General features: G+C 69.2%; 3 protein-coding genes across 3 annotated transcripts; all 3 read right to left on the minus strand.

Moving 5' to 3' along the window:
* Positions 1 to 410: 410 nt before the first annotated feature.
* Positions 411 to 3478, minus strand: ANKRD39 (ankyrin repeat domain 39). Its single transcript, XM_074563697.1, has 5 exons — positions 3183 to 3478; positions 2248 to 2351; positions 1919 to 2122; positions 1621 to 1817; positions 411 to 557 (listed from the first exon to the last, which is right to left on the minus strand). Exons 1-5 carry the CDS (start codon positions 3280 to 3282, stop codon positions 497 to 499), a joined length of 666 nt encoding a protein of 221 aa, XP_074419798.1. The 5' UTR covers positions 3283 to 3478; the 3' UTR covers positions 411 to 496.
* A 1747-nt stretch (positions 3479 to 5225) lies between these two features.
* Positions 5226 to 18756, minus strand: SEMA4C (semaphorin 4C). Its single transcript, XM_074563783.1, has 15 exons — positions 18667 to 18756; positions 14998 to 15185; positions 12529 to 12677; positions 12332 to 12394; positions 12111 to 12209; positions 10522 to 10618; positions 10318 to 10434; positions 10065 to 10216; positions 9774 to 9949; positions 9521 to 9665; positions 9200 to 9422; positions 8972 to 9087; positions 8715 to 8872; positions 7381 to 7451; positions 5226 to 7240 (listed from the first exon to the last, which is right to left on the minus strand). Exons 2-15 carry the CDS (start codon positions 15110 to 15112, stop codon positions 6405 to 6407), a joined length of 2517 nt encoding a protein of 838 aa, XP_074419884.1. The 5' UTR covers positions 15113 to 15185; positions 18667 to 18756; the 3' UTR covers positions 5226 to 6404.
* A 2119-nt stretch (positions 18757 to 20875) lies between these two features.
* Positions 20876 to 25264, minus strand: FAM178B (family with sequence similarity 178 member B). Its single transcript, XM_074563406.1, has 15 exons — positions 25003 to 25264; positions 23953 to 24338; positions 23772 to 23833; positions 23576 to 23686; positions 23349 to 23498; positions 23155 to 23260; positions 22994 to 23063; positions 22790 to 22904; positions 22621 to 22711; positions 22203 to 22379; positions 21998 to 22095; positions 21557 to 21647; positions 21373 to 21474; positions 21185 to 21262; positions 20876 to 21085 (listed from the first exon to the last, which is right to left on the minus strand). The coding sequence occupies exons 1-15, from the start codon at positions 25262 to 25264 to the stop codon at positions 20876 to 20878; spliced, it is 2109 nt and encodes a 702-aa protein (XP_074419507.1).
* Between the last annotated feature and the right edge of the window lie 68 nt (positions 25265 to 25332).

Here is a 25332-nt window from a genome sequence, read left to right on the forward strand (position 1 = left end):
CCCCCGGCGGTTGCGGTGCCTTCCCCCCCGCCGTGGGGTGTCTCAGGGTATCGGTGCCCGGGGGGGGGGGGGGGGGCGGGGGGAGGGAGGGTTGCAGGGGGGTGTGGGGGGGGGGGTGGGGGGGCGCAGGATCCGGCTTTTGGGGTGGCACAAAGCTAGTGACCAAAGTTGTACAGGCAGGAGGGGGCCGGCGCCGCACGCGTGTGTGTGTGCGTGCGTGCGTGTCCCCCCCCACCCCCGGCACCGGGGGACCCCCCCCCAAATCCCCCGGTGACATCCTCGGGGCAGGACGTGGGACCCCCGGTGAGCACCGGCCGGAACCCCCCCCCCCCCCCAAGCCCTGTCCCTGGAGCTTTGCGCCCAGTGCGGGGGGGTGGGGGGGGTGGGGGGTTGGGGGGGGTGTGGGGGGGTGGGGAGACACAATTCCCCCCCCCCCCGCCTCCCGAAAAAAAGCACAAGTTCCCTGGGTGAACTCTTGTAAGTTATTGGGAGAAGGTTAATTATTTTTGTTAATCACGTCTCGACGATCAGGTCCTAGGTCCTTCCGCGGGGAGATACTAGAAATAATAATAATAATAATTAATAATAATAATAATAATAATAATAAACCAAGACAAAAAAGAACCCTTTTTATTTTTTTTTTATTTTTTTTTTTTTTTTAAATTAAATCTTCCTCTATGCAATCCCCTCCCCGCTCCTTCCCCCCCGGGAATTTGTATTTATTTTTCGCATCAGGTTGGATTTGTATATTTGGGGGAGGCCGCGGCCGGTGGGGGGCGGGGGGGGGGGGGGGGGGGGCCAGGTCTCCCTTTCCCTCCCCCCCCCCTTCCTCCTCCTCCTCCTCCCGCCGCCCCCTCCCGGTTGTGAAACCGACTGTGGATTTTATTCGATGGGGTTTTGGGGTTGGCTTGAGGGTTTGGGGGCGGGGGGGGGTGGGGGGGGTGGGGGTTTTTTTTGCCAGTTGGGTAATAAAAAAAAAAAAAAAAAAAAAAAATCTATATCTGTACGTTGCTCTCCTCTGTGCTTCGGGGGGGGGGGGGGGGGGGGAGGTTATTGATCCTCCAGAACCCCAAACGCAACCAATTCACCCCAAAAAAGCATCGAGATGAAAATCATTCCGCCCCCCCCCGACTCCCCCCAGCCCCAGTAGCCGTGGCCCAACTGGGAACCGTGCCCTGGGCATGGCTGGGGTGATGGGGGGGGGCGGGAAGGGGCCTGGGGGGGGGGGGGGCCACCTCCGTCCCCGGTTCTTCTCGGGGCCGTGGCACAGCGGAGCAGCCCAGGGGTGGGGGGGGGGGTGGCCCGATTCGGGGTGGCCCCCGCGAGGCTCCCCCTTCTCCCGCGGGTCCTTCCATGGCTCGGTGGCCGCTTGACACCGAACCCTTCCCCGAACCAACCCCCCCTCCCCCCCCCCCCCCAAAAGTTTTTTACGTTTGTGGTTTTGGTTTTTTTTTATAGGAAAAAAAAGCCACCGGAGGAGCTGGCAGCCAAAAAATAGCGCTGTGACACCCACACCCCCCCCCCCCGCCGCAACAGTGCTGCAGCCAGGCTGCGGGGTGACCCCCCCGCCCCCCGCCGGGACAGACGGAGACGGCGTTGGGTGCCAAGGGCTTCCTTTACCCATGGGAGACGGGCTCCGGTGTCACCGCCTGTCCCTCGGGGCGGTGGCTCTCCTGGTCCCAGGTATCCAGCAGGTCCCTCACCCCCGCGGTGGCCACGTCGCGAGGCCGCCGGCCCTTGACGTCGGCGACGGTGACCAGCGCCGGGCTGTGCCGCAGGAGCAGGGCGCAGAGCTCCGGGTGGCCTTGCTCGGCCGCCTGCGGGTGACACGTCCGGCATCACCGGTGTCGTGACATGGAAAAGGGGGGGGGGGGGGGGGGGCACACACACGATGTCCCCCCAACCCCTGCCCACCCACCTTGTGCAGGCTGGTGAGGCCGTCCCCGTCGGCGGCAGCCGGGTCAGCGCCGTGGGCTAGCAGTAGCCGGGCGACGGCCAGGTGGCCGCAGTAGCTGGCGCGGTGCAGCGGGGTGGCCCCCCCGGGGGTGCGGGCGTCGCAGCGGGCCCCCCGTTGCAGCAGCAGCCGGCAGACCCCCAGGTGCCCGTTGCGGCTGGCGTAGTGCTGGGGAGGTGGGGGGGGGTGTGTGGGGGGGGAACCAGGCAGGGGGGGGTGGGCAGGGGGCTCTGCGCTGCTCCCTGCCCCCCCCAGCACCCCCAGATCGGGGTGTGTGCCCCCCCACCCCGTACCAGCGCCGTGTACCCCGCCGTGTCGGGCTGGCTGGGCCCCCCCCGTCGCTCCAGCAGCTCCAGCACCCGCCGCTCGTCCCCGTCCCGCGCCGCCGACCAGATCCCTGTGGGGGGGGGGACGGGACACAAATCAGGCAGGGGATGAGCACACACAGACCCCCCCCTCTCCCCCCCAAGCCCTGCCTGCACCCCCCCAGGCCCTGCCTGCACCACCACAGGCCCTGCCTGCACCCCTACCTGCAATCCCTCGGGCCCTGCCTGCGTCCCCCCCCCAGCCCTGCCTGCACCCCTGCCTGCTCCCCTCCCCGCCAAGCCCTGCCTGCACCTCCCCAGGCCCTGCCTGCACCCCTGCCTGCAACCCCCTAAGCCCTGCCTGCACCCCCACCCCTGCCTACACCCCCCCAGGCCCTGCCTGCACCCCTCCAGCCTTGCCTGTACCCCTGCCTGCAACCTCTCAGGTCCTGCCTGCACCCCTCCAGCCCTGCCTGCACCCCTGCCTGCAACCCCCCCAGGCCCTGCCTGCACCCCTCAGCCCTGCCTGCACCCCAACCTGCACCCCCACCCCTGCCTGCACCCCCCTCCAGGCCTGCCTGCACCTCCCTAGGCCCTGCCTGCACCCCCTCCAGCCCTGCCTGCACCCCTGCCTGCTCCCCCCCCAGCCCTGCCTGCACCTCCCCAGGCCCTGCCTGCACCCCTCCAGCTCTGCCTGCAACACCACAGACCCTGCCTGCAACCCTGCCTGCTCCCCCACCCCGGCCAAGCCCTGCCTGCACCCCCACCCCTGCCTACACCCCTCCAGGCCCTGCCTGCACCTCCCCGGGCCCTGCCTGCACCCCTCCAGCCCTGCCTGCAACACCACAGGCCCTGCCTGCACCCTCAGGCCCTGCCTGCACCCCGGCCTGTCCCCCCCTCTGGCCCCGCCCCGGCCCCCTGACCCCTCTCGAAGTCCATCTCGGGCAGGCTTTGGTGCACGCTGGGCACCGCCACCCGGCTGGGGCAGCAGGGACCGGGCGGAGAGGGGGGGCCCGCCGCCATCGGCCCGGCCCGGCCCGGCGCGGAGGGCCGAAGGGAGCCGGGGAGGGCCGGGGAGAACCGAGCGGAGCCGGGAAGGGCCGAGGGGAGCCGGGAAAGGCCGAGCGGGGCCGAAGGGAGCCGGGAAATGGCGAGGGAGGCCGAAGGGAGCCGGGAAATAGCGAGAGAGGCCGAAGGGAGCCGGGAAAGGCCGAGCGGGGCCGAAGGGAGCCGGGAAATGGCGAGAGGGGCCGAAGGGAGCCGGGAAAGGCCGAGCGGGGCCGAAGGGAGCCGGGAAATACCGAGAGGGGCCGAAGGGAGCCGGGAAAGGCCGAGCGGGCACGAAGGGAGCCGGGAAAGGCCGAGCGCGGCCAAAGGGAGCCGAGAAAGGCCGAGCGGGGCCGAAGGGAGCTCCGCCCGCAGGTCCCCGCCGCCGCCGCCAGGGGGCGCCCCCGCCCCCCAGAGCCGAGCCCGGGGCTGGGCCCCCCCCACCACACACACACCGTGGGGGTCCCAGGGGTCAGCCCCCCAGCTATGGGGGTCCCAAGGCTCCCCCCCCAAGCTATGGGGGTCCTAGGGCTCACAACCCCCCCGCGCACACGGGGTCCCAGAGCTCTCCCCCCCGCTCCCGTTATGGGGGTCCCAGGGCTCCCACCCCCTCCCCAGCCATGGGTGTCCCAGGGATTACCCCCCCCGCCCCAGCTATGGGGGTCCCAGGACTCCCCCCCCCGAGCTGTGGGGGGGGTCCAAGGGCTCAGCACCCCCCAGCTATGGGGCTCCTAGGGCTCACCCCACACCCCCCCCCCCCCCCCCAGCCACGGGGGTCCCAGGGATTACCCCCCCCCCCAGCTATGGGGCTCCTACTGCTCCCCCCCCCCCCCAGCGATGGGGGTCCCAGGAATTACCCCCCCCCCCAGCTATGGGGCTCCTACTGCTCACCCCCCCCCCAGCCATGGGGGTCCCAGGAATTACCCCCCCCCAGCTATGGGGCTCCTACTGCTCACCCCCCCCCAGCCATGGGGGTCCCAGGAATTACCCCCCCCCCAGCTATGGGGCTCCTAGAGCTCCCCCCCCCCCAGCCATCCATGGGGCTCCCAGGTCTCACCCCCCACCATGGGGGCTCAGCCCCCCCCGCCCCCCGCTTCCCACGCCCCGGGGCAGCCCCTGGCCCCGTTCCCAGCCTTCCCCCCCCCCCCCCCCCCGCCCCCCCCCCCGGGACCCCGGGTCCCGCTTCCGTCCGCTTTCCCGGCAGGGCCTCCCCGGGGACCCCCCCCCCCCCCCCCGACACACACTGACCCCCGCCATCCGTTGCGGGGGGGGGGGACACAGGGCATGGGGCCAAGCCTTGCCCCCCCCCCCCCCCCCCCGCCCTGGGAACGGCGCCGCGATGCCCTTTTATAGCCCCGAACGCGGCCTTTTTCCATGAGCTCAGTGGCCTGGGGGGGGGGGGGGGGGGGGGAAGGAAGGACAGCACCCCCCCCCCTCACCCCCGCTTCGAAAATATAGAGAGATATTTAATTGTGGGTTTTTTTTTTACTCCTTTTTATTATTAATATAAAAATACTCACGTATTTACAGCAAATAAATATATTTCGGTAACAAATAAATTACACTGTGTGTGTGTGTGTGTGTGTGTTTGGGGGGGGGTGTTATACAAAAGGGGGGGCGTGCAGGGAGGGGGGGGGGCAGGCGGGTTGGGGGGGGGTATTTACAGCCGGGGGGGGGAAGAAGACGACAAATTCCCCCCACCACCACCCCGGGGCTGGGACGGGGGGGTGCCCGGAGTGGGGGGGGGGTGAGGAAGGGGGAGGTGGGGGGGGGTGTGTGGGGGGGGCATTAGAAAAGTTCTCAGGAAGAAAAAATTCCTTAAATCGTCCCCAAAAAAATCATCCTGCGGCCGCTGCCCGGGGCGGGACGCGGTGCCCCATGGAGGCTGGGGGGGGCGGGGGGGGGCTCGGTGGCCCCCCCCAAGGCCGGTGACGGTCCCCAAGGCGAGTCCCTCGGCGGGGACGCGGTACCGAAGGCGGACGCGGTGACCCAGAGCGGCTGCGGCGGCCAAGACGGTGGCCGTGGCGCTGGGTGCCGCGGCCCCAAGGCGGGCGCCACGGTGGCACTCCTGTCCCCACGGCGGGTACCGGTGTCACGGTGACAGTCCTGTCCCCCACCATGGGTGCCACTGCCGAGGTGGCAGTCCCCACGGCGGGTGCCGGTGCTGGGGTGGCAATCCCGTCCCCAAGACGGGTGCCGGTGCCAGGGTGGCACTCCTGTCCCCATAGCGGGTGTTGGTGCCGGGGTGGCAGTCCCCAAGACGGTTACCGGTGCCGGGGTGGCACTCCTGTCCCCGAGATGGGAACCGGTGCCAGGATGTCACTCCTGTCCCCCAGGTGGGTGCCAGTGCCGAGGTGGCAGCCTCCAAGACGGGTTCCGGTGCCGTGGTGGCAGTCCCCAAGGTGGGTGCCAGTGCCAGGGTGGCACTCCTGTCCCCAAGGTGGGAGCCAGTGCCAAGGTGGCAGTCCCCAAGATGCTTACCGGTGCCAGGGTGACAGTCACCGTGGTGGGGACCGGTGTGGGGTGGCATTCCCGTCCCCAAGACGGGTACCGGCGCCGGGGTGGCAGTCCCCAAGATGGTTACCGGTGCCGGGGTGGCAGTTCCCAAGGTGGATGCCAGTGCCAGGGTGGCATTCCCGTCCCCGAGACGGGTACCGGTGCCGTGGTGGCAGTCCCCAAGGTGGGTGCCAGTGCCAGGGTGGCACTCCTGTCCCCAAGGTGGGAGCCAGTGCCAAGGTGGCAGTCCTCAAGATGGTCACCGGTGCCAGGGTGGCATTCCCGTCCCCGAGACGGGTACCGGTGCCAGGGTGGCAGTCCCCAAGATGGTTACCGGTGCCGGCGTGGCAGTTCCCAAGATGGATGCCACTGCCGGGGTGGCATTCCCGTCCCCGAGACGGGTACCGGCGCCAGGGTGGCAGTCCCCAAGCTGATGCCGGGTGGGGGTTGTGGGGGGGTGGTCCCCGCAGTGGGTACGGGCACCGGTGTCCCCGCGGCGGGCGCCGGCGCCGGTCCCTGAGGTAGGTAGGGCTGGCGTGCTTGGGGGGGGGGGGGCGGTGGCGGCTGGCTGTGGGGGGGGGCCACGGCCACGGCCGCCCCGCTCAGACCGAAGATTCCTCGGGGTTGGAGTCGGGCAGGGGTTGGCGCTGCTGCAGTTTGCGCCGCAGCTCCTCGGCCAGATCGGCGCAGGGCGGCCGTTCCTCGGCACCCAGCGCCAGGCGGATGTAACCGTTGGAGGAGGAACCCCGCAAGGGTCCCAGGTGGATGCGGGTGGGCGAATGGAGGGGTTGCCCGGGGATGGCGTTGGGGGACGGCGACGAGACGCCGGCAGGGGCCGGGCCGCCGTTACGGCAGGCGGCGTGACCCGGGACGATTTTAAGCGAACCGTCCGAATAGTAATAACTCGCCGGATCCCAGAGCTTCTCATCCGAGTCGGAGGCGGCGCTGGGGACGAAGCGGGGACTGGGGGGTTCCTTGGGCAGTTCGATGGGATACACCAGGGTGCTCTCGATGGCTTTGGCGCCTTTGCCCAGTTCCTCCCTCAACCGCCGCCAAAGCGAGAGCACCACCAGCACCAAAACCAGGCACAGGGCGCCCAGGCAGACGGCCACCACCCACACCAACCCCAGGCTTTCCAACGGCGCCCGCGTCTCCAGCGGTAGCCCCGGACCGGCTAAAACGGCCACCCGGTAGGCCTCGCCTCCTAAACGGGCGCCTTGTTCTTCGGAAAAACAACGGTACGTCCCGCTGTGTTGGGCACCGGCTCCCGGCACCACCAGAGCCCGCAGCCGGGCGTCCTGCAGCACCAGCGCCTGCTCGGCCGCCAGCGCCCGGCCCTCGAAGGTCCACAGCGCCTGGGCCAGGTTGGAACCCAACCGGCACGTCAGCACCAGGTCGGTGCCGGCCACCACCGTCACGTTTTTGGGGGTGATGGGTCCTGCGGGAGAGGCGGAGGGGGCCGAATTAGGAGGGGTGGTGTAAGGCGGGGGAAGGGGGGGGGGGGGGATTGCGTGTCACCCCCCCTTTCCTGGCTCCGCGCGGTATTTCGGGGGGACGGGGGCGGGGGGGGTGTCTCACCTTGCTTGGCCACCTGCGGCAGGGTGCAGGCGCGGGTGTCGGAGCTCAGCACGTCCTGCACCAGCTGGGACCTGCGGGAGGAGAGGGCGGAGGTGACGGGGGGGGGGACACGGAGGTGAGGGGGGGACCAGAGGTGACGGGGGGGGACTTGGAGGTGACAGGGGACCCGAAGGTGATGGGGGGGTCGACCCAGAGGCAACAGGGGACCTGGAGGTGACAGGGGGACATGGGGGTGACGGGGGGACCCAGAGGTGACAGGGGGACCCGGAGATGACGGGGGGACCCAAAGGTGACGGGGGGACACAGGGGTGATGGGGGGACCCAGAGGTGACAGGGGGACATGGGGGTGATGGCGGGACCCGGAGGTGACAGGGGGACCCGGAGGTGACAAGGGGACCCAGAGATGACATGGGGAACCCAAAGGTGACGGGGGGACACAGGGGTGATGGGGGGACCCAGGGGTGACAGGGGGACACGGGGATGATGGCGGGACCCGGAGGTGACAGGGGGACCCGGAGGTGACAAGGGGACCCAGAGATGACATGGGGAACCCAAAGGTGATGGGGGGACCCAGAGGTGATGGGGGGACATGGGGGTGATGGCGGGACCCGGAGGTGACAGGGAGACCCAGAGATGACGGGGGGACCCAGAGGTGATGGGGGGACACACCCAGAGATGATGGTGGGACCCGGAGGTGACAGGGGGACACGGAGGTGACAGGGGGACCCAGAGATGATGGTGGGACCCAGAGGTGACAGGGGGACGTGGGGGTGATGGGGGGACCCAGAGGTGACAGGGGGACACAGAGACGATGGGGGAACCTGGAGGTGACAGGGGGACCTGGAGGTGACGGGGGGGTGGGACCCAGAGGTGATGGTGGGACCCAGAGGTGACAGGGGGACACGGGGGTGACGGGGGGACCCAGAGATGATGGGGGGACCCAGAGGTGACGGGGGACACAGGGGTGACAGGGGGACACGGGGGTGACAGGGGGACCTGGAGGTCACGGGGGGGGGACCCAGAGATGATGGTGGGACCCAGAGATGACGGGGGGACCCAGAGGTGACGGGGGGACACGGGGGTGATGGTGGGACCCAGAGATGACGGGGGGACCCAGAGGTGACGGGGGGACACGGGGGTGATGGGGGCACCCGGAGGTGACGGGGGGACCCAGAGATGATGGCGGGACCCAGAGGTGATGGTGGGGACCCGGAGATGATGGTGGGACCCAGAGGTGATGGTGGGGACTCGGAGATGACGGGGGGACCCGGTGCCACAGCAGGGCGACCCCCCCCCCCACCGCCGCCCCGGCTCCCCCGGGGACCCCCCCTTACCCGTTGAGGCCGTCGGTGCGGACGCAGAGGCTGGCGTTGCGGCTCCAGGCGCAGTAGGGATCCCGGGCCAGGACGCAATCCGTGCACGACTGGTAACGGCCGCAATCGGCCAGTGGCAACTGGGCCACCTGGAAACGGGAGCCGGCGAAGAGCAGCTTCTGCGAGGGCAGGGAAGAAGGGACGAGGCCACCCGGTGAGACGACCCGACCGGGTGACACCCCGGAGCGTCGACTCCCGTCCCCGTTGACGCCGCTCACCTTGCGTCCGGCCAAGACCAAGCTCTCCACGGGCTGCGCCGGCTGGAAAACCTGCAGCTCCTCCACCAGATGGACGCGAGCGCCCAGGTTCAGCGCCTTGTGCACCCAGCCGTCGCCTGCGGGACGCGGCGGGCCGTGAGGGACGTCCCTTCGCGGGGCGGGGGTGCGCGTCCCCCACCGGCCCTCGGCTCCCCCCCCTCCCCGTCCCCGCTGCGCCCCGGCGGGTACCTGTGCCGATGAAGAGCACCTCGTAGACGGTGCCATCCAGGCCGGCCACCCGGTCGACCACCAGCTGGGTGAAGTTGGCGTCTTTTTTGAGGAGGAGCGGGCGCCCGCGGTGGGGCAGGATGGGCTCATCCATCAGCGGGTGCTTCTTGGCGAAGTTGAGGGTGTTGTCGGGCAGCTCGAGGGAGCTGGCGAAGCCGTTCTGGCGGTGCCAGTCGGTGATGCACTGCGGGGACAGAAGGGGGGAACGGAAGGGGGACGATAAGGCGCGCGGACGGATCCCGCGCCTTCTCCTCCCTTCCTACCGCCGCCGGCGGCGCTCACCGCGCCGGGACGGGGGCTCGGCACTTCATCCGAGTACCGGCCCCACTTCTGCGCCTGCTCCCGGTATTCCTTGTAGGGCCCCTCGAAGGCTTTCTTCACCTCCAGGATGTGGTAACGGCAAATAGCCGAGACGTCCACGTCCCCCCTGCAAAGGGACAGGTTTGGAGGGGGAGCCAACGGTGACGGGGAACCCCGGGGGGGACCGCCGCGTCGTCGTCGTCGTTTTCCCCCCGCCCCCCACCCACGCGCTCACCAACGGGCCTGGAAGACGCCAAAAAAGGTGGTGTCCTGCCAGTCGGGCGCCGGCAGGGTGAAGACGGCCTGGAGGCGGTTGAAATGGAGCTGCTGTTCGGGCGCCGAGCAAACCAAGCGAGCCTTCAGGAAGGTCGTCCACTTCTTCTGCAGGGTGCGGGCGCCGCCGACGTCCCCCTGGCGTCAAGGGAAGGCCACCAGCCGTCAAGACGGAGGCCACCAGCGCCGCGGGTAAGGCGGCCGCGTTCCCCGGCCGGCTCCCCCCCGGCCAGGGCTCGTCCCCTCCCCGTACCTTGCAGACCCGCGCCACGCGGGCCACCACCTGCTCGGCGTAGCAGTCGTACTCCACCGCCCGCTCGCTGAAGAAGAAGTAAACCTTGTCGTCGTCCCCCGTGCTGCTGGCCGCGCTCTCCTGCACGTAAGCCGAAGCCACGAAGTGGGGCTCTGCGGAAGAAGGGGGTGGGGGGGAAGACCAAAACGGGAGGGTAACGCCGCGGCGGGCGCCCGTCCTGTCCCCGCTGGGCTCCACGTCCCCTCGACCCTACCGTTCAGCCAGGAGGTGAGATACTCCGTCTTCATGGAGTAGTGGGGGCCCAGGTTGCGGAGGATGACGGGCTCCGTGCCCAAGAAGTTGTTGAAGGTGGCCGAGTACAGCTCCCCGTCTGCGAGGCAAGGGTTTAGGGACGGGGACAGCCCGGCAGCGGGCATCCCCCCCCCAACCGCGGTGGGTCACCGGCAGTGCCACCTACCCACGATGAGGCCGGTGTGTCCCTTGGTGGGGTCGTACGGACACTTCCCTTTGCCGTCCTCGAAAGCCACTTGGTCCAGGGTGAAGCCGGAGAGTTCCTGAGGGGCGAAAGCGTGGGTGGGGGGCCCGATCCCCTTCCCGGTTCACGGCCCACTCCGTCCAAACCGGCCCCAGGGACAGGGACAACCCCCAGACAAGCCTCCCGGGGACAGGAACAGCCATGGATGATGCTCCTGGGGACAGGGACACCCTCCAGATGACCCTTCTGGGACAGGGACAGCCCTGGATGACACATTATGGGGACAGAGACGCCCCTAAAGGATGCTCCCAGGGACAGGGACAGCCATGGATGATGCTCCTGGGGACAGGGACACCCGCCCAGATGACCCCACTGGGCACAGCGACACCCTGAACAATCTTCCAAGGGAACAGGGACAGCCCCGGACCACCCTCATGGGAACAAGATCCCCCCGAATGACACTCCTGCACACGGGGACACCCCCAAATGATACCCCTAGGGACAGGAACACCCCCAGACAACCCTCCGGGGGACAGGGACAGCCCTGGATGACCCATTATGGGGACAAGGACACCCCTAAATGATGCTCCCAGGGAGAGGGACACCCCTGGACAACCCTCCTGGGCACAGGGACAGCCCCGGATGACACCCCTAGGGACAGGGACAACCCCCAGACAACCCTCCCGGGGACAGGGACAGCCCTGGGTGATGCTTCTGGGGACAGAGGACACCCCTGGACCACCCTCCTGGGGACGGGGACAGGGACAGACCCAGACAACCCTCCTGGGGACAAGGATGCTCCCAGACAACCCTCCTGGGGACAGGGGCCACCCCTGGATGATGCTCCTGGGGACGGGGACAGACCCAGACAACCCTCCTGGGGACAAGGACGCTCCCAGACAACCCTCCTGGGGACAGGGACAGCCCTGGGTGATGCTTCTGGGGACAGAGGACACCCCTGGACCACCCTCCTGGGGACAGGGACAGCCCTGGATGATGCTCTTGGGGACAGGGACACCCCCGGACCACCCTCCTGGGGACAAGGACACCCCTGGATGATGCTCTTGGGGACAGAGGACACCCCTGGACGATGTTCATGGGGACAGAGGACACTCCCAGACAACTCTCCTGGGGACAGGGACAGCCCTGGGTGATGCTCGTGGGAACAGGGACACCCCTGGACCACCCTCCTGGGGACAAGGACACCCCTGGATGATGCTCCTGGGGACAGAGGACACCCCTGGACCACCCTCCTGGGGACAGGGACAGCCCTGGGTGATGTTCATGGGGACAGAGGACACTCCCAGACAACCCTCCTGGGGACAGGGACAGCCCTGGGTGATGCTCGTGGGAACAGGGACACCCCCGGACCACCCTCCTGGGGACAAGGTTCCCCCTTGAGTGACCCTCCTTCACCCCGGGCCACCCCTGAGTGACACCCCTAGGGACAGGGACACCTTGGGTGATGCTCCCGAGGCTGGGAGGGGGCTGCCCTGGACCTCATCGCCAGGGACAAGGGGTGACGGGGGCCAGGGGGGGGGTGTGTGACATGTTTTGGGGGCCGCACTCACGATGTAGGTGCACTTGGGCTGGAAGGCGTAGGTGCCGCAGGCGTAGAGGTGGGAGCTGTTGTAGCTCTGCAGGAACCGCACGTAGTTGAAGCAGTCGGTCTTGGGCGGGGGGGGTGGGGGGAACAGCCGGTTAAGGGGGTGACAGGGTGGGGGGCACCCTATAACACCCCCCCTCCCCTCCCCGCCATGGCCATGGCACCCACCCCCCCTCCCCGGCCAACCTGGTTGTTCTTGCCCTTCTGGATGCACTCGGCTTTCTTCTCCACGGGGGCTTCCCAGGAGATCTGGGGATGGGAAAAAGGGTCGGGGGGGATGAAAATAGTGTCGTTGTCCGTGTCCCCCCCCCCCCCCAGGCTGTAAAATTTTGACACCCCCACCCCCACCCCCCCCGGCCCCAACCCTCCCCTGGGGACCTCACCGCCGCTTTGAGCTCCACGGTGCCGGTGGCCAGGGCGAAGACGGCCTCGCGCGCCCCCACGTAGAGCAACGTCTCGGCCTCGTCCAGCGTCAGCGTCAGGTAGTGCGAGACCCCCCCCTGCGAGAAGCGCTTGGCCGCCTCCTTCAGCTCTGGGGGGGGACACGGGGGACATCACGGCCAGGCCACCCCCTTCCCCTGCCACCCCCCAGGGCACCCGCAGCCCCCACCCCGCCGCCGGAAGCCCCCCGGCCCCGGCGGCGCACAAAGGGCTCTTTGTCACCCCAGCGGGCGCTGGCGGTGCCGGGCGGACACAAGCGGCCTTTGGCAAGACCCCTCGCCCCCCCCACACCCCACCCCGTGCCCCCCCCCTGCCCGCCTCCAGGCCCCGCAGAAAGGCCCCATTGACGGGGGAGGCGCCAGGGCCCCCGGGGCAGGGACGGGGACGCGGGGTGGCACGGCATGGGGACGGCACGGGGACGCGAGGCGCTGGCACGGCACAGGGAGGGGGGTCTGGGCGTGGGGGCGGCACGGGGACAGGGGACACGGCAGAGGGACAGGGGTTTCAGGCAAGGGGACAGCACAGGGACAGGAGACACGGCACGGGGACAGTGGCACGGCTTGGGGACAAGGGTCTCAGGCAAGGGGACAGCACAGGGACAGGAGACACGGCACGGGGACAGTGGCACGGCAAAGGGACAGGGGATGCGGCAAAGGGACGGGGTCTCAGGCATGGGGACAGCACGGGGACAGCACAGGGACAGGGGACACAGCACAGCGAGAGTGGCACGGCAAAGGGACGGGGGTCTCTGGGATGGGGACGGCACAGGGACAGGGGACACAGCACAGGGACAGTGGCCCGGCACAGGGGACACAGCAAAGGGACGGGGGTCTGGGCATGGGGATGGCACAGGGACAAGGGACATGGCTTGGGGACGCTGGCACAGCGCAGGGATAGGGAACGTGGGGCACTGCCACCACACGGGGACAGGCACGGGGACACAGGGCATGGCAAAGGGACAGGGACACCGGCGCTGGCATGGCACGGGGACAGGGACACAGTGCAGGGCACAGATGGGGACGCAGGGTGCTGGCACAGGACAGGGGGACAGAGGGTGCTGGCACGGGAAAAGGATGACACCTCGGGGCGCTGGCATGGCAGAGGGGACAGGGGACACGGCACGGATGGGGACAGGGGTGATGGCAGAGGGACAGGGGACATGACAGAGGGATGAGGACGGGGGTGATGGCAGAGGGGACAGGGGACACAGCAGAGGGATGGGGACAGGGTTGATGTCAGGGCACAGGGACAGGGGACACGGCAGAGGGATGCGACAGGGGTGATGGCAGAGGGGACAGGGGACACGGCACGGATGGGGACAGGGGTGATGGCAGAGGGACAGGGGACATGACAGAGGGATGAGGACGGGGGTGATGGCAGAGGGGACAGGGGACACAGCAGAGGGATGGGGACAGGGTTGATGTCAGGGCACAGGGACAGGGGACACGGCAGAGGGATGCGACAGGGGTGATGGCAGAGGGGACAGGGGACACGGCACGGATGGGGACAGGGGTGATGGCAGAGGGACAGGGGACATGACAGAGGGATGAGGACGGGGGTGATGGCAGAGGGGACAGGGGACACAGCAGAGGGATGGGGACAGGGTTGATGTCAGGGCACAGGGACAGGGGACACGGCAGAGGGATGCGACAGGGGTGATGGCAGAGGGGACAGGGGACACGGCACGGATGGGGACAGGGGTGATGGCAGAGGGACAGGGGACATGACAGAGGGATGGGGATGGGGGTGATGGCAGAGGGACAGGGACAGGGGACATGGCGGAGGGATGGGGACAAGGGACACGGCAGAGGGATGGGGACAGGGGTGGTGGCAGGGTATGGGGACAGGGGACACGGCAGAGGGGTGGGGACAGGGGACATGGCAGAGGGATGGGGACAGGGGACACGGCAGAGGGATGGGAACAGGGGCGATGGCAGGGCACGGGGACAGGGGACACGGCACAGGGACGGGGACAAGGGACACAGCAGAGGGATGGGGATGGGGGCAATGGCAGGGCACGGGGACAGGGGACACGGCACAGGGTTGGGGACCCTGGGTGCCATCACGGCACAGACACACGGGGCAGCGTCCCTGCGCGTGTCGTCCCCCCCCCCCCCGCCCTGCTCTCACCGCCCCCCAAGTTTTGGGGCCACCGACGCGGGAGGGGTCCCCGCAGCGCTGACGAGCTCGGGGCGGGGCCGGGGGGGGGGACACGACACACACACACACGCAGAAGCTGCCCGAGGTGGGGACAACTACAGCCACCCCGGTGTCACCCCGCCGTCCGGGATCGATGGCCCACACCCCGCCGTGCCTCAGTTTCCCCAACTCCCTCCCTGGGAACCCCTTGTGGGGGGGGGGGACGACAAGGAGTGTTGGGGGGGGGGGGGGGGACACGACACGGTACTCACCCGCGTAGGGGACGGTTTTTCGGGGCACGGCGCTCCACGAGGACCCCGGGGTGGCGGCGGCGGCGGCGGCGAGGGCCAGCAGCGAGGCGAGGGTCAGCAGCCGGCGGGGGGCCATGATGCCGGGGCCGAAGAAAAAAGCCGGGGGGGGGGGGAACACACACACACCCCCGACGACACACACACCCGGCCTGGCGTGGGGGGGACACACACAGACGGACACACCCGGCCCCCGTTAGGGTTACGGGGCATCGACACCGGCCGCCGCGGCGTCACGCGGGCGGCGCGGGGGACAAGGCGGGCATTGAGGATCCGCGCGTCACGAGGCCGGGGGCACCCCACGCAGCGGTTGTTTTGGGGGGGGGGGGACGGGACACACACACACCCACACAGGCGGGTCCCCGACTTGCTGTGTCCCCCCCCCACCCCGGGGCCTTCGCGATCCCTCCTCCGGCCGTGACGAGGTGGCTCGGGGTTATGGGGGGGGGGAGGGGGGGGGACACGACGCACACGACAAGGGGGAGAAGGAAACGGGTCCCTTCCGCTTCCCACCCCACCCGGGTGGCCCCACCTCACCCGCGTCCTGCCCCGGGACACCCACCCACACCCCCCCCACACGCCCCCCCTCCCAACGGTGGCCGGGGGGGGTGCCCCCCGCTGGGTGTCCCCACCCCACCCCCCCCCCCCCCAAAAAAAGAAAAAAAATAAAGGCTGGGCAGGATGCGGCCGGGAATTGTTCTGCGCTGCCCGGCGGGAAGCAGGAAGGCGGGGGGTGGTGGTGGGGGGGGGGATCCGGGGGGGGCCCCCAGCGCCGGCTGGGGAAGGATTTCCGGGAGGATGGGGAGGCCGGGAACGGGCGTGGGAATGGGGGACACCCGCGGGGCGGGGGGGGGGGGCTGCAGGCAGGGGGTGACGGTGTCACGGGCACGGCCGGGGTGCTATGGGCATCGTCAGGGTGTCACGGGCATGGCCAGGGTGTCACGGCACAGTCAGGGCGTCACGGGGACAGTCAGGGTGCCATGGGCATGGCCAGGGTGTCACGGGCATGGCCAGGGTGCCATGGGGACAGTCAGGGTGCCACAGGGACAGTCAGGGCGTCACGGGGACAGTCAGGGTGCCACGGTCACGGCCAGGGTGCCATGGGCATGGCCAGGGTGCCACGGGAGAGCCAGGGTGCCACAGGGACAGTCAGGGCGTCACGGGGACAGTCAGGGCGTCACTGGGACAGTCAGGGTGCCACGGTCACGGCCAGGGTGGCATGGGCATGGTCAGGGTGTCACAGGGACAGTCAGGGTGCCACGGGCATGGTCAGGGTGCCATGGGCATGGCCAGGGTGTCACGGGCATGGCCAGGGTGTCACAGGGACAGTCAGGGCGTCACGGGCATGGTCAGGGTGCCACGGGCACGGCCAGGGTGCCATGGGGACAGTCAAGGTGCCATGGGCATGGTCAGGGTGCCACGGAGGTTGTCACGGTCATGGCGAGGGTGCCATGGGGATGGCCAGGGTGTCACAGGCATGGCCAGGGTGCCACGGGGACAGTCAGGGTGCCATGGGCACGGCCAGGGTGTCACGGGCATGACCAGGGTGCCATGGGGACAGTCAAGGTGCCATGGGCATGGTCAGGGTGCCATGGCACAGTCAGGGTGCCACAGGGACAGTCAGGGTGTCACGGGGACAGTCAGGGTGCCACGGTCACGGCCAGGGTGCCATGGGCACGGTCAGGGTGCCATGGGGATGGCCAGGGTGCCACAGGGACAGTCAGGGCGTCACGGGCATGGTCAGGGTGCCGCGGAGGGTGCCACAGTCATGGCAAGGGTGCCATGGGCATGCTCAGGGTGCCACGGGGACAGTCAGGGTGCCAGGGGCATTGTCAGGGTGTCACAGGCACGGCAAGGGTGCCATGGGGACAGTCAGGGTGCCATGGGCATGGCCAGGGTGCCATGGGCACGGTCAGGGTGTCACGGGCATGGCCAGGGTGCCATGGGGACAGTCAGGGTGCCATGGTCATGGCAAGGGTGTCACAGGCATGGTCAGGGTGCCACGGGCACGACCAGGGTGCCACAGGCACAGTTGGGGTGCCATGGCATGGCCGGGATGCCACGGGGACAGTCCCAGTGCCACAGTCACGGTCAGGGTGCCATGTGCCATGGGGACAGTCAGGGTGCCATGGTCAGGGTGTCACGGGCACGGCCAGGGTGCCGTGGGGACTGTCAGGGTGCCACGGTCATGGCGAGGGTGCCACAAGCACAATCGTGGTGCCACAGTCACGGCCAGGGTGCCACAGGCACGGCTCTGGGGACAAAAACACGGTCAGGGTGCCACAGGCATGGGCAGGGTGCCATGGGCACAGCTGGGGTGCCATGGGCATGGTCAGGGTGCCACGGGGACAGCCGTGGGGACAAAGGCATGGCCAGGGTGCTACAGTCATGGCGAGAGTGCTGGGGGTGTCACCGGGGTGCCACGGGCACAGCTGGGGTGCCACGGACACGGCCAGGGTGCCACGGGCACGGTCAGGGTGCCACGGGCACAGCCCTGGGGACAAAAGCATGGCCAGGGTGCCATGGGCACGGCTGGGGTGCTGTGGGTGTCACTGGGGGTGCCACAGGCAGAGCCCCGGGGACAAAGGCACGGCGGGGGTGCGAAAGCAGGGACAGGCACCCCCAGGGTCCCCGGGCACGGCCGGGGTGCCGCGGGCAGGATGGGGTCCCCGCTTTGGGTGCTGGACGCCTGGGGGTCCCATGGGGGGAGCAGGGTGCCACGGCCCCGCGACGGTGCCATCCCCGGGGCGGGGGGGGGGTGGTCCCCATGATGGTGCCATTCTGGGGGGGGTCTCCACGATGGTGCCATCCTGGGGTGGGGGGTGGGGGTCCCACGATGATGCCATTCCGGGGGTGGGGGTGGGGTGTCCCCATGGGGGTGCCATCCCGGGGGGGGTGGGTGGGGGGGGGTGTCCCTGCAACGGTGCCACCCGGGGGGTCTGTCCGCACAACGGTGCCATCCCCGGGGGGGGGGTGTCTCGGCGACAGTGCCATCGCGGGGTCCCCACGGCGGTGCCATCCCGGAGGGGGGGTCCCCCACGACGGTGCCATCGCGGGGTCCCCACGACGGTGCCACCCGGGGGGGTTCCCCGAGGCGGTGTCATCCCGGGGGGGGGGTGGGGGGTGTCCCCACGACGGTGCCACCCGCGGGGGGGGGGGTGTCTCCGCGACAGTGCCATCGCGGGGTCCCCACGGCGGTGCCATCCCGGGGGGGGGTCCCCCACGACGGTGCCACCCGGGGGGTCCCCACGGCGAGTCGCAGCCCCCGCGGACGATCCCCCCCCCGCACCCGCCGCCTGTACCGACAGGGGGGGAACGACACCCACCGGCGCACCGACGGATCGCGGCGGGGACGGGGACGGCGGGGGGGGGGGGGGGGGGTGTTTGTCCGTTACTGGGGAGGGGTCCGTCCCCCCCAGCAGCGCGAAGCGGGGTGTGCGGGGGAGGTGGGGGGGGAAGGGGGCGATCTGCCGGTCCCGATGGCCGGTACCGGGAGGAACAAAGCGCCTCCCCCTCCTCCCCCCGCCCCCGCGGCTCCGCCACAACAATACCGGGGCGGGGCGGGGCGGGGGGGGGGGGGGGCCGGGCCGGGCGGGGGGGGGGGGTGCCGGGGCTGGGGGGGGCCGGGCTCACCTCGGGGCACGGCGGCGGCGGCGGCGGCGGCGCGGGGGGGCCGGGCCCGGCCGGGGCGGCGGGAGGCGGCGGCGGCGGCGGCGGCGGGTCGGGGCGGCGGCGGGTGCGCGCCGCGCGGCTCCGGGGGCCACGCCCCCCCCTGACGTCACGGGCGGGAGGAGGGGAGGTGGGGGGGGGGGGGTGGTCGGGACGGCGACCACCGCCACGGGGTCGGGTCGGACCGGATCGGGTCGGGGCCGGTTGGATCGGATCGGTTGGATCGGGGGCCGGTCGGATCGGACCGATCGGACTGGATGAGGTCGGATTGGGTCCAGTTGGATCGGATCGATTGGATCGGGTCCAGTCGGATTGGGTCCGGTCGGATCGGATTGATTGGATCGGGTCCGGTCAGATCGGAGGGGGTCCAGTTAGATTAGATCGATTGGATGGGGTCTGGTCAGATCAGATCGGGTCCAGCTGGATCGGATCGATCGGACTGGATGAGGTCGGATTGGGTCCAGTTGGATCGGATCGATTGGATCAGGTCCAGTCGGATTTGGTCTGGTTGGATCGGATCAGGTCCGGTTGGATTGGATTGGACTGATTGGATCGGGTCCAGTCGGATTGGGTCTAGTCAGATCAGATTGGGTCCAGTTGGATTGGATTGATTGGATCAGGTCCAGTCGGATTTGGTCCGGTTGGATCGGATCGGGTCCGGTTGGATCGGATTGATTGGATCGGGTCCGGTCGGATTGGGTCTAGTCAGATCAGATTGGGTCCACTTGGATTGGATTGATTGGATTGATTGGATCGGGTCCGGTCGGATTGGGTCTAGTCAGATCAGATTGGGTCCAGTTGGATTGGATTGATTGGATCGGGTCCGGTCGGATTGGGTCTAGTTAGATCAGATTGGGTCCAGTTGGATTGGATTGATTGGAGCGGGTCCGGTCGGATTGGGTCTGGTCCAGTTGGATTGTATCGATCGGACTGGATCAGGTCGGATTGGGCCTGGTTGGATCGGATCGAGTCCAGTTGGATTGGATCAGTTGGATCGGGTCTGGTCAGATTTGGTCCAGTTGGATCGGATCAACTGGATCAGGTCCAGTCGGATTGGGTCCAGTCGGATTGGATTGGGTCCAGTTGGATCGGATCGATCAGACTGGATCAGGTTGGGTTTGGTCCAGTTGCATCATATCTATTGGATCAGGTCCAGTTGGATTGGATCGGGTCCGTCTGGATTGGATTAATCAGATTGGATCAGGTCGGATTGGTTCCAGTCGGATCGGATCGGGTCCAGTTGGATCGGATCGATTGGACTGGATCAGGTTGGATTGGGTCCAGTTGGGTCGTATCTATTGGATCGGGTCCAGTTGGATCAGATCAGTTGGGTTGGATCAGGTCAGATTGGACCAGGTCAGATTAGGTCCGGTTGGATCGGATTGATTGGATTGGGTCTGGTCGGATCAGATCGGGTCCAGTTGGATTGGCTCGATCGGATTGGATCAGGTTGGATTGGGTCTGATTGGTTGGATCAGATCTATTGGATTGGGTCCAGTTGGATCGGATTGGGTCTGGTCAGATTGGATTGATCGGATTAGGTCGGATTGGATCCAGTTGGATCGGATTGATCGGATCGGATGAGACTGGATTGGGTCTGGTTGGATGAGGTCAGGCCCAGTTGGATCAGATTGATTGGATCAGGTCAGATTGGGTCTGGTTGGATCGGATCTATTGGATCGCGTCCAGTTGGATTGGATCGATCGGATCAGGTCAGATCGGGTCCAGTTGGATCGGATTGATCAGATCGGGTCCAGTTGGATTGGGTCGGGTCCAGTTGGATCAGATCAGGTCTGGCTGGATTGGATTGGGTCTGGTCGAATCAGATCGGGTCGGATCGGGTCGGATCGGGTCGGATGGGATAGGATCAGATTGGTCCAGTTGGATCGGATAGGATGAGGTCAAATCCAGTGGGATCGGATCAGACTGGGGTTGGATCAGATCGGATCGGGTCAGATCCGCTCAGATCACGTGGGGTCCGGTTGGCTCAAATCGGATCGGCTTCACCCAGCCCTGGCTCAGCCCATCTCAACCTGGTCCAGTTCCGCCCAGTTTGGCCCAGTTCCGCCCAGTTCCGCCCGGCCTCGTGGGGACAGGAACCCCGGCGCCCTTTTGTGCTGCCGACGGCCACCAAGGCTGGCCGGCCCAACACGGCCGCGGGAATCGGGGCTGTTTATTGGGTAGGGGGTGGCCTTGGGGCACCCGAGGGTGCTCGGGACACCCCCCGGAGAGGGGACGGGGACCCCCCCAGCATCTCCTGCCACTTGACGTAGAGGAGGGCGGCCAGGCCCTTCAGCTGGGCGCGGAAGAGGAGCCTGGGGCTGTCGTGCAGCCCCCTCCCAAATTGCCGGTCCAGCTGGACGCAGAGCTGCTCCAGGTGGCCCTGTGGGGACACGTTTGGCGGGGGGGGGGGGGAGGTGTCAGGGACACAGCGGACCCCCCCCCCCGCGTGTCCCCCCCACCCCCGGGCGCCGGTGCTCACCCGCTGCTCGGCGGGGGGGTTCTCGGTGCCCACCACGTTGCTGGCGAGGAGGAGGAGGCTGTAGCTCAGGTAGCAAGCCTGCGGGCGGCAGAGGGCACGGGGGGGGGGGGGCGGTTCACCCAAAGGGGCGCCGGGGCACCTTAGGGGGTGCCCCACGGCACCCATTTCCCTGCGAGGGCAGCACCCACCTCCTGGTCAAGGTCCTCCGGCTTCTCCGGGCCCCCGGCGAGCACCAGCCGTCGCAGGGTGTCCGGCTGCGCCAGCGCCAGGAGCCGGCCCAGCGCCTGCAGCTGCAGGGAAAGCGGGTGTCAGGGTGCCGGCACCTGCCGTGGGTGCCCCGGCACCGACACGGTCCCACCTGGCTGCACCCACCTCCGCCTGCGCCCCGGGAGGTGGTACGGTGCCTGGCGGCTCCCCCAGCAGCCGGGACATGGCGCGAAGGCTCAGATGCCGGCGAAGCTCCCTGGTGAGAGGGGGGAAGAGCGTGAGGAAGGGTCCGGTGCGCGCCCAAGCGCCCGTCACCATCCCCCGTGCCATCCGTGAAGCGGCGGGTGGCCCCGGTGCCCTCCGGACACCCGTGGCGAGGGGCGTCAGTGCCGGCAGCCGCATTCTGCCCGCTTTGTGCCTGCGCAACCGGCTGGAATAAAAGAATTAAGAGGCAGACGCATCCCAGCCCGCCCGGTGCTGGCACGGTGCCGCGCGCGGGGCCGTGCCAGCTGCCGCCGGGCTCCCCGTCACCAACGCGTGGGGCGCGGGTAGGGCGGGAGGCCTGGCGGCTCCGGCCGGCAAGCGGCGCGGCGTGCGGGGACGTACCTGTCCCTGCTCGTGAGGTCTGGCAGGAGCTGCACCAGGGCAACCAGGTTGTGGTGGTGGCCGGAAAGCTGGCAGAGGGACAGGCAGAGAGCGGGCAGCTGCGGGGACAGAGAGGAGCTGAGGAACGGGCAGGGAGGGCACAGCCCCTGGAGGAGGGGTGCGGAGGGTGGGCATGGGGCGAGGGGCTCCCCCCGGCCCTGGGTACCTGCTGCTGCCAGTCCCGGATGCCCTCCAGCAGGCAGTGGAGAAGGTGCTGCAGTTCGGGCAGGGGCTGGCAGCGCAACGCCCGGTCCAGGCCGAGGAAGGAGAGGAGGGTGACAAGCGCCAGGCGGGCGCCGTCGGCGTAGCGGCAGGGCTGGGTGACCACGCACAGCGCCAGGAACTGGAGGGGAAGGCGACACGTCACCCACGGGGACTTTCCAACCTGCCTCCCACCCCCCAGAAAAAAAAAAAAAACAAAAAAAAAAACCACCACCCGCAGGGCAGGGACAGGCTGGCACGGCCGGCGGCAGGCTCAGCGGGCACCCCTCCAGGAGCTGGCATCGGCGCCGCCCGCGCAATTAGCGGGGCAGAGATAACGAAGGCGCAGCATCCCCGGCACAAGAAGCGGCGGGGGCTCTCACCTTGCAGATGTCACCGAGCTGCGTCACCAGGGCCAGCGTGCCGGTGGCCTCGGGGCTCGCCCGTCTCGGGGAGCAGGAGGGATCCAGGCTCCTGGAAGGAGAGCGAGGGGTTGGCGGGGGGGCTGGCAGGGGGGGGCAGCGGCCTCCTGCCCCCCGCGCCGGCGCTCACCTCCTGTCCGTGGGGCACAGCTCGGGGGGCAGCAGGCGGCGCAGGGGGCTCAGGTCAGCGCCGAGATGGGCGAAAGCCAGGCTGACGTCCTGCGCCGTGGGGCACCAGGGCTCGCCTGCGGGCGAGGGGACAGTGAGGGCGGGCGGGGGCTCGGAGGGCACCCCCACCACGGCGAGGCAGCCCCCCTGCCCGCCCCACGCTCACCCCCGGTGCTCAGCCAGATCTCCCACAGCGCCTGGGAAGCGTTGGTGGCGTCCGGGCAGAGGGTCATGAGCTGCCGAAACAAAGAAAAGGTGACGGGGGGGGGGTGGCACGGCAAGAGGAGGGGACGTCACCGGGGACGTCCTCCGGTGACGGTGGCTCACCTGGAAGAGCCAGCGCAGGACGGGCAGCGGGCAGGTGGGCACGCAGCGGTAGAGCAGGCTGAGCCCCCCGTCGCGGACGAAAGCTGCCTGGCAAGCAGGGGAGTTGCTGGGGGGAGAGACGGAGAGGGTGAGCGGGGCTCTGGTTGTGTCCCCCGTCCCCAAACTGTCACCCCGCTCCGTGCCCGGCGGCTCACCTGAAGAAAAACCCCTCCAACGCGCTCTGAGGCTTCAGCCCGCGGGTGTCCAGGGTGGGCACCGGCGCGGAGCGGGCGCAGAAGATGGGTTCCCCGGGGTGGACGGCGGGGATGAACCTGGGTGTCATGGTGTAGTGGGCGAGGAAATCCCTGCGGGCCAGAGGGCGGCGTCGGGTGGGGAGCGGGCACCGCGCGGACCCTCGCCCGGGCACGGCTGGCAGGGCTACCTGTGCTCCTCGGGCAGCTCGGTGTCCTCGTCCGGGGACTCCCAGGAGCCGTCGTCGTCCACGCGCACCCACGCCAGGCCGGCCGGCGGCGTGGCTGCCTGGCGCTGCTCCCTGCCACGGTGACGGTTAGGGCAGGGCGAGGGCACCCCGGGGTGCCCAGCACAGTCCCCGTGTGCCGTGGGGGTGCCAGCCTTACCTCTTCTCCCGGGCTAGCGAATCCAGGCTGTTGGCAAGCGGATCTGGCTGCGGGCACGCAGCCTGGACAATGGAGCAAGGGAATGGTGACGCTTCAGCGGGTACCACAACACCCAGCGGGCACCGGGATGTCCCCAAGGACCTCCCGATGCCCGGGCACCCGCTCTTGGGCAGGGACCTACCTGCTGGTGGTCCGCGGGGCTCGGGGGCTCATCCCCTGCCAGCAGCATGTCCTTCAGCGGGATCAGCTCATCGTCCTCGCTGTCTGTGGAGGACACCCACCCCCTCGCCGTGCCCACTGGGTGCCCCCCAGAGCTCCTGCCCGCCTGCTGTGGCGCCGTCCCGGCTGCGGTGTGCTGCCCGCCGTCGGCCTCCCCGCCCAGGGACCCCACAGCCGCCTCCGGCAGCACCGGGACATGGCTGGAACGGTCCGGTGCCACCTGGCACGCTGGGGAGCCCCGGCTGGCCACGTCCCGCCGGTTGGCATGGGGCTGAGCGGGGCCAGGAGGCTGCCGCCCTCTGCTCACCCGTTTCCTGGTGCCAGGGGATTCCTTGGATCGCCGGGGGGCTGTGGGGACAGCACAGGGGTCAGCACAGACTCCCCTGGGGCACAGGGAGGCCTGTGGGGGCAACGCAGGGGTGACTAGCCCCCCCCTCGCCACCGCCTTGGGGCATGGGGGCTATGGGGACAACACAGCGGGGACAAGGGGCCCTTCTTGGGGTGCCAGGGGAGGGCGGGGACAACGCAGGGGTGACCAGGGCCCTCCTTGGGGTGCCAGGGGAGTGTGGGGACAGCACAGCGGGGACCGGGGGCCCTCCATGGGGTGCCAGGGGAGTGTGGGGACAATGCAGGGGTGACCAGGGGACCCCTTGGGGCATGGGGCCTGTGGGGACAACGCAGGGGTGGCCAGGGCCCTCCTTGGGGTGTCACAGGACTCTGGGGACAACACAGGGGTGAGCAGGGGCCCCCGTGGGGCACAGGCAGGGCCCTAGGGACAACACAGGGGTGACCAAGGGCCCCATTGTGGCAGGGTCTTGGGGACGTGGGGGTGACCGGGGGCTCCCTTGGGGCACGGGGAGGGTCTTGGGGACAACATGGGGGTCACGGGGGGCCGCTTTGGGGCGCGGGGAAGGGCCACGAGGACAACGTGGGGGTGACCAGGGTCCCCGCTGGGGCAACAGGAGGGGCACTGCTCCCTTCACACCCACCCCCTGGGCAGGGCCACGCTCACCTCGCGCCCTGCCGGTGCCCCGTGAGCGGTGGGAGGCCCGGGGAGGGCTGCGGGCAGGCAGGGGAGAGGGGGAGCAGGGCTCCAACAGGCCGGGGGGCGGCGGGGCGACGGGGCGGCCCACGGGGAGTTGTTTGAGGACGCGGAGCTGCCGGTAGCGCCAGAGGCCCGACTGGAAGCCATAGCTGAAGATGACGGAGCGGGGCACGCGGGCGGAGGAGAGGGGGATCTGGTACCAGCGCAGCCCCTCGGGGCGGGGGGCCATGGCGGGGCCAGGCCGGGCCTCATCGGGGCCACCCCAAAATGGCGTCCGAGGCCACGCCATGGGGACGG

This window comes from Larus michahellis, chromosome 20, assembly GCF_964199755.1.
Source record: "Larus michahellis chromosome 20, bLarMic1.1, whole genome shotgun sequence".
Lineage (NCBI taxonomy): Eukaryota > Metazoa > Chordata > Aves > Charadriiformes > Laridae > Larus > Larus michahellis.

Bases quoted from the DNA above. Each gene is read 5' to 3' on its own strand.
- SEMA4C (XM_074563783.1), bottom strand. From the start codon at position 15,112: ATGGCCCCCCGCCGGCTGCTGACCCTCGCCTCGCTGCTGGCCCTCGCC. The intron at 12,210-12,331 runs GTTGGCCGGGGA...CCCCCGCCCAAG, and splicing joins AGAAGGGCAAGAACAACCAG to ACCGACTGCTTCAACTACGT. The intron at 10,619-12,110 runs GTGAGTGCGGCC...TTCGCCCCTCAG, and splicing joins AGCCCAAGTGCACCTACATC to GAACTCTCCGGCTTCACCCT.
- FAM178B (XM_074563406.1), bottom strand. From the start codon at position 25,264: ATGGCCCCCCGCCCCGAGGGGCTGCGCTGGTACCAGATCCCCCTCTCC. The intron at 23,499-23,575 runs GTAGCCCTGCCA...TCTGGCCCGCAG, and splicing joins GAGCTGCCCGAGGAGCACAG to GGATTTCCTCGCCCACTACA. The intron at 21,475-21,556 runs GTGGGTGCAGCC...CTTTCCCTGCAG, and splicing joins CTCCCGGGGCGCAGGCGGAG to CTGCAGGCGCTGGGCCGGCT.
- ANKRD39 (XM_074563697.1), bottom strand. From the start codon at position 3,282: ATGGCGGCGGGCCCCCCCTCTCCGCCCGGTCCCTGCTGCCCCAGCCGG. The intron at 2,123-2,247 runs GTACGGGGTGGG...CCACCTCCCCAG, and splicing joins CGGCGGGGTACACGGCGCTG to CACTACGCCAGCCGCAACGG. The intron at 1,818-1,918 runs GTGGGTGGGCAG...TGTCACCCGCAG, and splicing joins GCCTCACCAGCCTGCACAAG to GCGGCCGAGCAAGGCCACCC.